At 47.4% G+C, this 13,700-nt stretch overlaps 1 protein-coding gene across 12 annotated transcripts in view; it reads left to right on the top strand.

Annotated features, from left to right (window-relative positions):
* Positions 1-7,298: 7,298 nt before the first annotated feature.
* PLEKHA5 (pleckstrin homology domain containing A5) overlaps positions 7,299-13,700 on the top strand; it is a 260,867-nt gene continuing 254,465 nt past the window's right edge. For 3 of the 12 annotated variants that reach the window (XR_002090876.2, XM_014609470.3, XM_019489458.2), the window contains exons 1-3: positions 7,689-7,834; positions 7,937-8,013; positions 10,312-10,369. Coding sequence is in view for 10 of the 12 variants with exons in the window: in XM_014609470.3 (XP_014464956.1) it covers positions 7,737-7,834; positions 7,937-8,013; positions 10,312-10,369 (233 nt within the window). In the remaining 2 variants the exon portion in view is untranslated. Of the gene's footprint in view, positions 7,835-7,936; positions 8,014-10,311; positions 10,370-13,700 lie in introns of all 12 variants that reach the window. The other 9 variants (XM_014609525.3, XM_006269467.4, XR_002090877.2 and 6 more) reach the window with 7 other exon arrangements.

Genomic DNA, 13,700 nt, shown 5'->3' on the forward strand with positions numbered 1-13,700 from the left:
GACAGGGGAGCAAGCCAACAGGGGGCTGATAAATGTTTATCACCTCATCAGCAAAACAGCAGCCTCTCTCCATTCAAATTCTTCTTAAACAGCTTACCAGCTGACCTGTTGATTAGCTCCAAACAGCCCTAAGCAGTCACTGTTTTGTCTGCCTGTCCCAGTGAAATTGGAACACGAACACACACACGCACACGCACACACACACACACCCCTCTCTCGGCATTAGTTAACATACCATATGCCCTAGGGTCTGTGGGGCTGTGGTTCCTTATGTGGGAAATAGGAGGGAGGGGGGATTTCCTGCTTGAGCATCAAGGAGGGAAGCACAGGGGAAAGCCAGGTATACCTTGCTGTGCCTGAAAGTCTCTGCCAGAGCTCTGGCCATGGAGCAGAGGGGAGGGGCCAGCCCTGCTGTGAAGCAGAGAGCCCCACCCAGTCCAGAGAGCGTGCCAGGATGCTGGGGGTGTCTGGTTTATCTTAAACCAGCAAGGGATCTGGGGCAGATATTGCATAAATTGGTTTGAGCCAAATCAGTTAAGTCTGATACTACAGTCAATCAGGTTTATTTCAAACCGGTTTCAGCCACTTTCAAACTGGTTTATGTGCACTGAACATCTGTTCTGTTTAAACCAATTTCTGATCACTTAAACCAGTTTATGTGTAATGTCTCTCCCTAGCCCTAGTGTCAGCTTTGAAGTCCAGCCCTGAAAAGTTGGCAGTAGTTCAGGGCATGTTCAGAAACTGAGCTTTACGTTCCTAGACACCCTTATTGTCAAAAGCTTAGGTACCTCCATGGTTCTGTGGGAGTTTGGGGAATCATATTTCTGAACATAAGCAGAATGTAGGTGCTAATATCCTCTTGTGGATTTGGTCCAAGGTGCTAAAAGCCCCATTGTAACAGGGTAGTCTGTCCTCTTAAGAAAGGGAGGCTGGCCCAGTTGAAGGAGCGCAGCTGTGGGACATTTGGTTAACCAGGCAGTGTCCCACTGCAAGCTGTAAAAAGTGCCCTGAAAAGACAGGAGAGAGAAGGCTAGGCTGGTCTGGGCATGAAGAGGAGCTAAGCTGCTGTGTTGGGGAAGAAGCCTGAATGGAAGGTAGCTCTTCTAATGTCCAGAGAAATGTAATTGTTTTGTTAGCAGCTGAAGTTGTTTGGTGGAAAATGACCTGCCTGAGAAAGAAAGAGGAGAGCTAACTGGCTTGCAAAAGGTAGCAGGATGAAGGACCTGCCTATACCCAAGTACATAGTATCTTCTGCTCCTTCTGGAGAAGGAAACTCAACACATGATGGAAGCTACTATAAGCAATCAAGAAGTTTTTTCTTCTGGTCATGTTGCATAAGATTTCATCATGTCTAGCAATTCCTTCCTATGTAAAGACCCTAAAAGCATGTATTCCCCAACTTTGTTGTTATTTCCAATTAAAATTTCTGATGCTATTGGGAACATCCCAAAAATATGTTCACAAGCTATTTTGAACATATACATTCAAATGCAGATAAAACATTAGTTCTCAAACATTAACACATTAACCTCACAACTTATGCAATTAGAGGCAAGGATGATATCTCACAGTGATATCTTTTATTAGACCAATTGATTAGTGGGGAGAAAGTTACATAAGCTTTCAGGCTGCTTGCAGACATTAACCTCCCTCACATCTCCCCCCACCCACCCACCCCTCCCCAAAAACCCAAACAAAACCCAAACTTTACTAGAAGCAGTGCATTACTTCAACCCAGCTCTGCAGCATCTGTATAGATTGGGTGCTCAGTGGGGCTTTTTGATGCTTTTATCTAAGAGCTGATTCAATCAACTATTAGATAAAAGCACCAAAAAAGCCCCCCTTAAGTGCCTGATCTATATAGATGTTGGATGAGCCAGGTTCAACTAATGCAATGCCTCTTCTAAGCATGTGTTGGGCTCAGTGTGGGAGTGGGTCGAGTTTAAAGTAAAGCACTGCTTTTTTTTTTAAGGTCTGCAAGCATCCTGTCATGCAAGTTGCTCTTCCTCAGGTCTGAGTAGAACAAGTCAAGTAATTCAGTTTTCTTTAAAAACTGGTCTGCTCTAGTTTCTTGGCAGTTGAACGCATTGCCACTTCTATACTGTTCCCTACGCTTCTGGCCTTCCCTTTTTCACATGGTTAGCATGAGAACTTTCTCAGCTATTCCTGCCTTCTGGAAAGTTCATGTAGGTCTCTATTTTTTCAGGTCACAGTCCTTTTCTTAAATGTCACTTGAAAATATATTTTTTTTTCTCATTTGCTTTTTGGGTCCTATTTGTCTAGTACAGCTTGCATTTTGAACTTTCAATTGTCATTTCTGTGTGTAGAGCAGCAGTGAGCCATACAGGTGTAACCCTGCTTGTGTTATACATGTTCTGTTATGGTAATGTTATGTAATTCTTTGCTGCATGCTCTCATTAATACATGTGTTTGGAGAGTCGGGGGCTACTTGTGCTTGTTTTTACTGTTTGTAGGTAAAGTGTATAACTGTAAAGGTCTAGCTAAATCAGCTCGTTGCATCCTTCTCTTCCAAAATTGTGGAGTCTTCTGTTGGGCAGGTCAGCATCTAAAAGAAAGAAGCAGGGATCCTGGTTTTCTCTGATTTAAAAAAAACAAAAAAAAACAAAAAAAAAACAAAACTCTGATAAAACCCCTGAAATCCATGAAAGATCCCCTACAGATCCCACCCCCCAGCCCTGCTGGTGCCCCTCACTCCCCCCCAGCCTTGGTCCTGCCCCTCACTCTCCCCCACGAGCCTCCAAGCCCTACCTACCGGTGCCCCTTGGCCCCCACCCACATCTTCTGCTCCCTCAGCCTGCACCCCCCAGATCTGTGCACAGGGTGGGGGCTGCACACTGCCCACTGTGGGCTCAGGCTCCCACCCTGCTGCCCTCTCCTAGGGCCTCTGCAGCCTGGCATGTGTGACCCAGTGCTGCAAAGAACAGTGGGGCTGCTCAGGAAAGCTGCTTGTAGCTGCAAGCTCCATGCTGTCTTGGCAACATGTCCCCTGTGTGCAACTCCGCACCACCACCCCTGCTGCAGCTGTACCTGCAGGGGACATGTTGCCAGGACAGTGTGGAGCTTGCAGTGGCAGGCAGCTTTCCTGCGCAGTGCTGCTCTTCTTTGCAGTGTTGGGTTGCACGCGCTGAGTGCAGAGGCCCCAGCAGCAGAGCAGGAGCCCAAGCCTGAAACGGGCAGCCTGTGCCCATGCCCCATGCACAAATCTGGGGGGCATGGAGTGGTGATGCACAGGGATTGCATGGGAGTGCATGTGCACCTCATGAGAGTGCTGGTGCACCCCTTGACGGGCAGTGCTCCCTGTTTAGGTGACAGGCGGGAGTGCTGGTGCCCCTGCTTACAAGTGCCAGCCGGGGAATGGGAGTGCCAGGTGAAGCGCTGCTGGCATTTCCAGGAGTGCTGCTGGCACTTCCTGGTTGGCGTGATCAACCACAGGGGGACCCCCCCCGCCTCCCCATCACTGACTGGCCTCTGACTCAGATGGCACCACTCGCCCATGGGGACACAGTTCTCCCCTGGTTTCTGGGAGTGCATGCAGCAGTGGGGAGCAGGCCCCCTGCCTGTGCCCACAGTGGGCAGCCCACCTCACCCATGCCCTGCGCACAGATCTGGGGGGTGCAGGTCCTCCCTGCCCCCTGGGAGTGTGCACAGTAGTGGGGTAGCTGGCCCCACCCCTGCCACCTCCCAGACAAGCCACCCGTGGCCCTGCCCCACCCCCCGCCAGGGCCCTGCGGCCATGCATTGCAATTCCGGTCCTCAAGCTGCAGTCACAGCCCCATCTCCAGTTCTTACCCTGTCCAACTCCTTCCTCTCTCCTTCCCTATGGGGGCCTCAATCCCACCCTCTGCCACTTTCTTGCAGGACCTGCTCTTCCAGGCTGCCTGTGGCCATGTGCATATACATGCACATGGAGCCCCCTGCCTGACTACCCTCCTTCTGTTCCCTCCCAGCCTCCTGCAAGCTGGAACTCTGCCAGTCTGCAGAGACTGCAAAATCTGTGGGTTTCTCCTGTAAAATGAGAAATCTATTTGCCTTCAATCAAAGGTAAAATTTGTGGTTTTCTCCGTTTTTCTGCAAGAAATGGAAAACCTGGATCCCTGGAGATAAGATTGCATAAGCAACCTAAAGAGGAGCAGTGAAACAGCTGTGACCCGTACCAGCAGTGAAGAACAGCATCCCACTCATAGTGGTTTCACCACTCAGCAGTCCCCAGTGGTGAAGTAGTGGCAAATTCAGGCAAGGCCCTCCTTACCTAGCATTTGCCACTTTGGCTGGGGTTAGTGCTGAAGTCTCTGGAGTAGAGTTGCAACTTGATAATGTGGAATAGCAGAGTTCTGTGTTGGGCCTTCCTTCCCAGCACCTGCCACTTCTGGCTGGCATAGGTGGTAGAGCCTCTAACAGCAGTCCTGGATGAATTTCCTCTTCTGGAAGACTGGGCTTACTAGCTGCCCTGGGTTTGTCTGGTGGTGACTGCAATACACTGTTAATTGTACTTTCAGCTATTACTTAACAGATAAAGTTTTCTTTGGGGCTATGTATTTGTCCCCTTTCGCTTTTAATAAACCCACTTATAGTTGACTATTACTTATGAGTGGAGAAGACTGTTCACTCTGGAACACTCAATTATCATTTATTTTCCCAGATTTCTGGATGGGGGCTTGCGTCAAAATAGAAAGCTTGTGTAAAACCCTTGAATGAGAATCTGGCCCTTGTTACTGCCATCCAGTGCCTAGCAGAAGGGTTACATAGGCCTGTTTTGCTTTCAGATATGGTCATTCAAATGTGAAGTGTCACAAAGGAGTTAGAACAATTATCGTAGAGCTATACTCTACAGCTAAGGAAAAGGAGTTTCTTATTTTCAGTGATAGTCCCAGCCTTACACCCTAAACAAATAAGGTAGGACATTCCCCCAAGTTTGCCGCTTTTTTGCACCACTAGGACCACTTACTTCATCTTCTTTGAAAACAGTAGAGCCAATAAAGGCTTTACAGTTCAGAAAAGTTTGGTTCTTTCCTTTGGAGATGCCTCATTTCTAGGTCAAGCAAAACCCCTGGTGCTTCAAGGACCATTCTCCTCAGCCCTCAAGGATTTATGCCTCTGGCCCCACATCTGAGACCAGCATTCTCTTGCATACTCTTAATCATCTATGAGATCGTGTTGCTAGAAGAGAAAAGGGTTGCTTATATCATAATTTGTCCTTTCTTTGGCATATCTTGTTCTGGTGCCTTTATAAATCTCAGATGTTGTCAATGGTGAGTGGGAACCTCTAGTACCATTAAACAGAGAAGAATTCTTTAAATTTCCTTAAAATGAGTTACAGAAGTGAGAGAGGGGTGTGGGTTGTAGCTGTGTTGGTCTAAGGACATTGGTAGGCAAGGTTCTTTGGATAAATCTGGTATCTTTTATTACACCAACTCAAATAGCTGGAAAAATTCTTCTTTGCAAGCTTCTGAGTACAAACACCTTTTGTCAGGCTGAGGAAGTGTTTCACACTGGCGACGCATAGGGGGTGCATGTGGGTGTACGTGCACCCCCTGAATGTATGGATGCACCCCTGCTTGCCGCTGACACTGCTGGCGGCATCTGCGAGTGGTCGCCAACCTCTGGTCGGTGGAGCTCTCCGCTTACCGCCGCCATGCTCCCCCAGCTGCTGGAGGCACACGTTGTTCATGCGTCTGTAGATGGTCTGTGCTTTTTCTGGATGGAGTGGTGCAGCATCCAGAGGCCAGTAAGTATGCAAGAAAGCCAGCCAGTTAAAATGTGAATTGAGGTGGTCAGTTGGTGAGAGACAGGTAGGGGGGAAGGGGAGTGAAAGTGGCTGTAGTCAACGGATGAGAGACATCAGGGTGAGGGGAAAGGGAATGAAAATATCTGGTAAAAAGTGGAGTGTTTACCTGGGAAGTCAGATGTTAGGCAGGTTATAATGTGTCATAAATCCAATGTCTGTATTTAGTCCTTTTTGTATTCAGTAGGTTGATGAAGTGCCGTTCATAGGCTCATCTGTGGAAGGTATTTTGTAAATTCCCTTTGAAGATTAGAACTGAAAGACTGGAGAGTGGTTTTTGTGTGAGAAACGTGCCCCCACTGGCAGTTGGGTATTCTTGTCTTTGATAGATTTTTGGTATGCGTATATTGTGATGCACAGTTGTTTGGTTTCTCCTATTTATTTTCCATCAGGGCATTTGGTGCACTGGATGTGAGAGGGGTGAGAGAGAGGTTTCCTTTCTCTATGCTGGAAAGATCCTGACCATGGTACAAAGCAGGGATCAACAACCCCCGGCATGCTTGCCAGAGTACGGCATGCGAGGCCATTTTCCTCAGCACATGAAAGCTGACCCAGACTCTGGGTAGCTTCTGCCAGCAGCTGCCCAGAACCTGGGCCAGCTGCAGCTGGGAGGCTGCAAACAGCTGCAAGGGGCTCTGCAGCTGTGGTACCAGTTACATGGCTGCGACAGCATCTCTGGGCACATGTCCAGGAAGGGGCCTGGGGCAGCACAACCCTGGCTCATTCCCCACCATCCGCCCAGAGGCCTATGCAACTGCTGCTGCCATGCAGCTGGTGCAGAGCCTGACATAGCAGGCAGCTGGAAGGCTGCAAACAGATATAGCTGCTCAGAGCCTGGGCCAGATGCAGAAGGCAGCCGGGTGCCTGCAAACAGCTGTACTGGGCTCCAGAGCCCTGGCACTGGCTCCGTGGTGGCAACAGGTGAATGTGCAGCTCATGGCACAGGGTGGGGAAGGGGCTGAGGCAATGCAATCCCGGCCACTTCCTTGCTATCCATCCGGAGGCGCATGCATGCAGTCACTGCCAACGGCAAGGATCAGGCCCCATGCGGGTCCCCCACCTCTGACACACCAAGTCGTGCCATGGGTGGAGGTTAGGGTGATCTTGGCACTCTGGCCAAAAACATTGCCAACCCCTGGTGCAAAGGCTGTGATGCAAGTTAAAAATGTAGCTTGTAGTAACTACATCTTAGTGCTTTGGTCTCACTGCATCGACCAGGACCAGGCCCTGTGAAAGCGAGTCAATAAAGAGGCTCTTCTAAGGCACTCAGACTTCAGCGTACTTCAGGGGTTTCTGTTTATGCGTCTCCCCCTCCCGCTCCTCATTGATTTCCTTCTCAAGATGGACCCCCGGAGCGTGTGATTGTACCCAAGGCCGTGTTGTTCTTGGTCAGCCCTGAGGAACAATGTCTGGCAGGGGCGGAAGCTTGTCTAGCCCTGCCCCCTACTCAAACGGCCCCAAAACAGGCAGTCCCCGAGACCCTGCCTCTCCGCCTGCCCTGCCCCCACGGGCTCTGCAGGACTGGGCCGGGCACCTGGCCCCAGCACCCTCCCTGCTGCCCGAGGAGGGAGCTGGCGCTGAGAGGACCTCAGTCCTCCCGCACCGGGCTGAATCTCGCCAGCCCCAGGGGGGAGGAGCAGCCTCGGCGCGCAAGGGGGCTGCCACGAGCACGAGGGGAAGCAGCCGCCGGGTAGTGGCGATTGCAGCCGTTAGGTGGGAGCCCCGGGGTGCCGGCGCCGAGCTGGGGGGGCGGTGGCGCCTAACACGCCCCTCCCCCACGCCGGCGCCGGGGTGCCCGGGGCGGGGCCAGACCGCGGGGCGGGGCCAAGGGCGGGGCGGCCCCTCCCCTCCGGAGGTGCTGGCGGCGGGGCGCGCGCGCGCTCGCGGCCGCTCCCCCTGCCCGCCTGGCTGCGCTGGGAGCGGCGGCGGGGCCATGGCGGCGGCGGAGCTGCTGAGCGCCGAGCGGCTGCGGGCGCTGCCCGGCAGCTGGAGCTACGGCATCAGCCAGGGCGGCCGCGTCTTCTTCATCAAGTGAGCACTGCGCCGGGGAGGGGAAGGGGCCGGGGGTCGCGGGCAGGGCCGGCCGGGCCGGGGCTGGGCGCACTGACGCGGCGCGTGTGTGTGTCCCCGCAGCGAGGAGGCGAAGAGCACGACCTGGCTGCACCCGCTCACCGGCGAGGCCGTGATCACCGGGCACCGCCGCAGCGCAGGTACGAGCCCGAACCCCGCGCGGCGGGAGGCAGGAGGCACAGATCCCCTCCCCCCCGTGCAGCCTGCCTGATCCCCTCCCCCCTTCGTCCCGGCCTGGCCCGGGGGCAACTGGGGCCCCAGTTCCCCGGGGTGGGGGTGCTGAGCCGAGCGGAATAACTTGGTGGGGGTTTGGGGGTTTTAGCCCCCGCCCCTGCGGGCGGCTCGTGCGAGGGAAGGTGTCGGGCGGCCCCCGCCGCTGCGTGTGTGCGACCCTGCCCCTGCCTGGTTGCATCCGTGTAAAGCCCTGGGCTGTGATTGCTGACACCCGACGATCCTGCTCCTTCTTCACCTCCACCCCCCACCCACATCCCCCCCCCTTGGCAAGACTTCAGGAGTGTCGGTTCTGTATGATTACATCTCCACGGTTTCTGGAGAGCCGCGGCTCGCCCTCACAAGGCTTGGAGAGCCAGGCAGGGGAACAAGTGATTGATTTCGCAGAGCTCCCTCTGCCACAGTTTAATTAGTGCTCAGGTTAATTGAGAAATCCTCTTAAGGGCCTTGGAAATGGGCAAGGGGCAGATGGATGTGAGGTGGTTTGGTGCCTTAGTGTCTCTTATTTTTTTTAAACGAGCGCAGCCTTCTGTTTTGAGTCAGCACCCACAGCTCTTTTGGCTTGGATGCCTCCGATTGCTTTGAAATGTTTTATTTCTGTGTCCACCCCAAGCGGTGTGTGTTTACACCTGTGCATGGACGTATGTGTCTTTTTGTGTGTGTGTGTGTGTGTGTGGAGGGGGTGCGCCTGTGCATGGGTGTAGGTGTGGGGTGCGTGTACCTGTACATGGATGGGGGGGGTGCGTGTGCCTGTTCTTGGGTGGGGGGTGTACCTATGCATAGGTGTACATGTATTTGTGCCGCTCATGTCTTCCAGGGGAAAGGTAGTTTGCTTGTCAAGTCTTGCAGGTATTGTGTCCGACAGGGAAAGTTATTGGCAAGTGAAAGAAACTTCCTTTTGAATGCTCAGGTGAAGTACTTCCAGTACGGCGCTGCATACATTATGATACTTTGCAGATTAGGTGCTGTAGTAGGCACAAAAGAAACCTGTTTCTCTATTTTTACCCTTTCATAGGTGCTTATTCATTTTATTTATAGGTAGAATCAGAGAGATTATTCTCCCTCTCCCACCCCACCCCCTCCTTTTTTTTGGATTCCCTGATTTCTGGCTTTGGAACCTAATCAGAGGCTGTTTATACCAAGGAGGGAATTTGCCTGAAAAACCTTTCATCTTCTGCAAACGTCTTGTATTTTAGGCTTCTTACAGTTAGTTTTGGAAATATTTCCCTGCAGTATCAGGAGATGATGTTTTTTTTAAGTCCGTGTCCCATGAGAGTTGAGGTTATATTCTTAGAAAACCCCAACTCCATGAACTGTTCTTTCTATTGAGTTTAAATAGTGGACATACATACATTGGAGAGACTTTCTGTTCACCTTTTACTTGCCTGGTGAGCTTACCAAAAGGCAACTAGATTTCTTTCAGGAGGAAACATTAATGTATGGTAAGGAAGCAGGCTAGAGAGATTAAGTTGATGAGGAAAAACAGGTACTCCAGTCCAAATAGCTTTCTTCAACTTAGAAATGTATTTTTTTTTCTACAAAATAAACTTGCTCCAGGTAGTCCTTTTGTACTCTTGAAACGATAGAAGGTTGGAGGCTCAGCAACAAACTTATTTATTTAGACTCATAGAAATGTGGATAGATGCGTAAGGATATTCTCAGGATTGTTTTGTATGGAGTTGTAAATATTGCAAGGAAGTCCTTATGTGTCTTGGATGTGTTAGCAATAGAATTACACTTGCAAAATACACCTACAGTCATTAAAATATAAAATGCTTCTTAAGAGGCTTATGAATTGCACACATTGACAACATTTTTTTTCTTTACATTGCTATGCTTCTCAAGTAATTCAAAGTTACTGTATTTCAGTGCACAGAAGAGTGATGATTTCTAAGTATCGTTTAGTGGAATGGGACTCTTATATTTAAACATGCATGTATCTGCATTACTGCTCTCTGGAAAGATAAACTTTCATTTTGCTTTCATCCTGTATACTATTTGGTTCATCTTACAGGGAATTGTTTAAGTCCAAACTTTTTTTTTAATATTGACATTTCCTATAAATTTAACAGTGTTGAAGTCGAGACAGATTCATATTAGTCAAGGATGAATAGTGATGTAACTGTACTAGTCTCTCCTCTAAAATTATAACCATTACTGTGTTGTTGGGGTGAGTTATTTAAGCTGTACCGTGTTTTGTTTTCTAGATTTACCCACAGGTTGGGAGGAAGCATATACTTTTGAAGGTGCAAGATATTATATAAAGTAAGTCGAGCATTTTGTCACAGTACTACAATGTGAAATTGTCTTAATGTGTTTGTACTTTTAATGAGTTGATTTAACTTGGCTTCAATGATATGCAACATATACATTTAAAAGGAGTTAAGTAAATGTTTAGCAGAGGCCAGTTTTCTCTAGTTGGATTGTTACAACAATTTACTGGGTTTGTAGTGCTAAATGCTAGATATGTTTAATCAAATGTCTTGAGAACTCCATATTCTTCAAACAGAACTCCAAATGGAATCTGTATTGGGATGTATTGGTTTGGCAACAAATGTCTGTGAAAGTCAAGATCTGTCTTAACAAGTGGATGTGTATGTTTGCACAGTGTTTGTAAGGAAAACCTAATCTAATCCAATTTCTTTAAAAAAAAAAAAAAAGATATTTTGATACTCAAAACTCCTATTTTAAAGTAACTACTCATTTAGACAATTAAATCTTCAATTTCTCTTTAATCTGATTTTTCTTTTATTTTGCATTTTGCCAAACTCACTAGGGATAAAAAAATCTACCTATTTAATATTATGTGTTTAATAACTTGCTATCTTAAGGTTAGCACAGTTTGTTCTCCATGAAAATAATAGTTCTTAAAGGTTTCTGGCTAATGGGATGAGAGTTAGATAAGTTGGATGAAAGAGGTCTTTTAGGCTAAGGAATTGTTCCCTCCTTTTTTTCAGAGTTCATTAAAATTGTATTATGTCATTAGAAGAAACTGTGTCCTATAAAAGCAGTGGGTTGAGGAAAGTGTGTCTGCCTTGCTGTTCCTTGTTTTTCAGTCAAAAGAATAATGTGCAAGAAGTAATGGCTTTCACATAAAAGCTTGAAATTGGTGGCAGGCAGGTTTTGACAAACTTCTTAACATTACTCGGGAGTCAGGTGGTAGTAGTTTTTCAGCTGGGAAAACAAATCCTAAAAACAGGACCTCAGTGTACTCAATCTTGCTTCTTCCTTTTCTGTTTTGAGTTTAGGCTCCAACAAACTGTAAACATCCTTGGCCTCACAGAAACTTCTGTGTCCCATGGGTTTGATGTGTAACCCTTGTATTGGTAGTGATGTCAGTGAGCAACCCCCACGAGTAAAGCCACTAATATGCCTAAGGGATGTAAGCTATGTTTCTGCAGTTCTACTGAACAGTTAATGTTGGGTGTAAGGAACCTGTCCAATTCAAGTTGTGCCTAGATATCATGAGATGGGACTGATATAAATGCCAAGATGGATTATTTTAAATCAGTGGTCCTCAACTAAGGCAAGTCCATGGGCAACACTACACTGTGGAGTTCAGTGCCTGCTAACCTTGGTTTTAATTCATTTTATGTAATTTAATATAATTTCCTGTAGCGGCAGGCAAGGCTGCAGGGTTTTGCAGCCAAAATGTTGTGTGTAAACTATGGATAAGACACCAGTCTTTTTTTTAATACAGTATTTCCAGTCTTCAAGAACTGATTCTTTTTCAGATATATAGAAGGATGTGTTTCCAAAACTACAGTAAGAATCTGTACCATGCTATCTAAATGTCGCTGGTTATTGATGGATTGTGATTGGTAGTTCTGTGTTGGTGACTGTCAGGATGAAAATGTTCTTCCCAAAGGCTTTATTGTGCTGTGCTGCATTCATAACAACTTCCATCAGAATAGTGATTAAAACTGTTTGGAACCAAGGGCAGGAAGCAATTAAGAATATCATCTGTGCCATGCTGTTTGTAGTGAAAAGCAGGTTTTGTAAATGTTTGAACTTGCTGTTTTGGGGAGGGGGGGGGAATGGGGGTTGGTGCAGGGTGTTATCAGAACTCTTATCAAGCAAACATTATTGACAGTATGTTCAACATCAAATTGCTTTGTTTGGCATGGGTGCATGGTATTATTGTATGAGTGCTGCTTACAGACATACAAATCGTGACCATTGGTATTCTTGGTTAAATGGGCATTCATTGTTCATGATGACAATCTCAGGAGCCTTGTTTACATTTTGTGCTAAGTGTCATGGCATTAGCAATGATGCAAATGCTAGGGGAAACTGTCTTGTCTAATTTTGGACAGTGCAAATCTAGATCAGGGGCCTGCAACTGCCTGTGGGTCAGATTCAGCCTGCAGACTGTCATTTCAACGGCATTTGGTGGTGGGGGTGTCTCTTCCTGCTCTATCCTGCAGGTGGGGCCTCCTTGCTCATACCATACTGTAGTCAGGTGTTGGGAGGTTTGTTGGTGCCATGCTGTAGTTGGGTGCCTGGGGCTTCTGCAGAGAAGGCCTCTCCATAGGAGTGCCAGGACCAGGCAGCAGCAAGGAATAATGGCAGAGGAGGCCATGTCCTAGTGCCCACCCAGCTGCCTTAGACCCAAGCTAGGTTACATTGGGTCCCCCCATTGAAAAACGTTGCCAACCCCTGGTTTAAATGATGTGTTGATTATAATACTAGTGATTGTTCAAACCCAAACTACACTGCTGCTGCAGTATTAGTGAGGGAGAGGGCTTATGTAGACAAAGTTAGGATAAAGTTAGACAAGATGTCAAACTGAGCTATGCGTTTGGTCCGATAAAAGATATCAGCCAGAAAAATCCTTGCCTCACATAATTCCTGAACTGTCATAGCTACGAGATCACTCTAACGTTACGTAGACAAGGTAGTAATATAAGACTGACGGTCTTTGCTGTAACATTGGTTGATTTGAACATTTTGTTTGGGTAATTTGTTTCGATATTCTAAAGTAAGCTAAATCTTAATATTCCATTCCTTAATCTCCTGTAACTGTAACTGATTAGAACTGGGATGGCAAATAAAATGTTAACGTGTCATGTATTTTTTGATGGAATAATTCCTCTTCCATATTCTTAACTTGGTGTTAAGGTGGGGACATTTTTCCCTTTTACAAACTATATTTAAACAGCAGGGGGATAAATGTTAGTAGAAATCTTGCACTGCTGTTTTCAGCCACACAGTCACTTAAATCTTTTCTCTGGTATACTATAATTACACTGTATCTAAATGGAGAGAGAGAAATCATTCTATGATCAAGAAACTTAATTGTAACTTCTGAAGTTTAATTTCAGATAAAGTAGTTGAATAAGAATATTTAATGACCTGATTTCTGGGTAATGCAGGGCCTTACGTTTATCCACAGTGTGTCCCTTTAACAACTAGTCAGTGTACTAAGTGGGTGTGTCATTGAATCTACTATTGTATTTTTCTGGGTCTGATGTTGTAAACACACTGCATAATGATATTGGGTAATATACGGGAGATAATCACCAAGCAAATCTGAATAATACCCACTTCAGGACAGATAAATTGAACAGATATCTCAGATTTCACATTGCATTTC

Source organism: Alligator mississippiensis, chromosome 4 (genome assembly GCF_030867095.1).
Source record: "Alligator mississippiensis isolate rAllMis1 chromosome 4, rAllMis1, whole genome shotgun sequence".
Lineage (NCBI taxonomy): Eukaryota > Metazoa > Chordata > Crocodylia > Alligatoridae > Alligator > Alligator mississippiensis.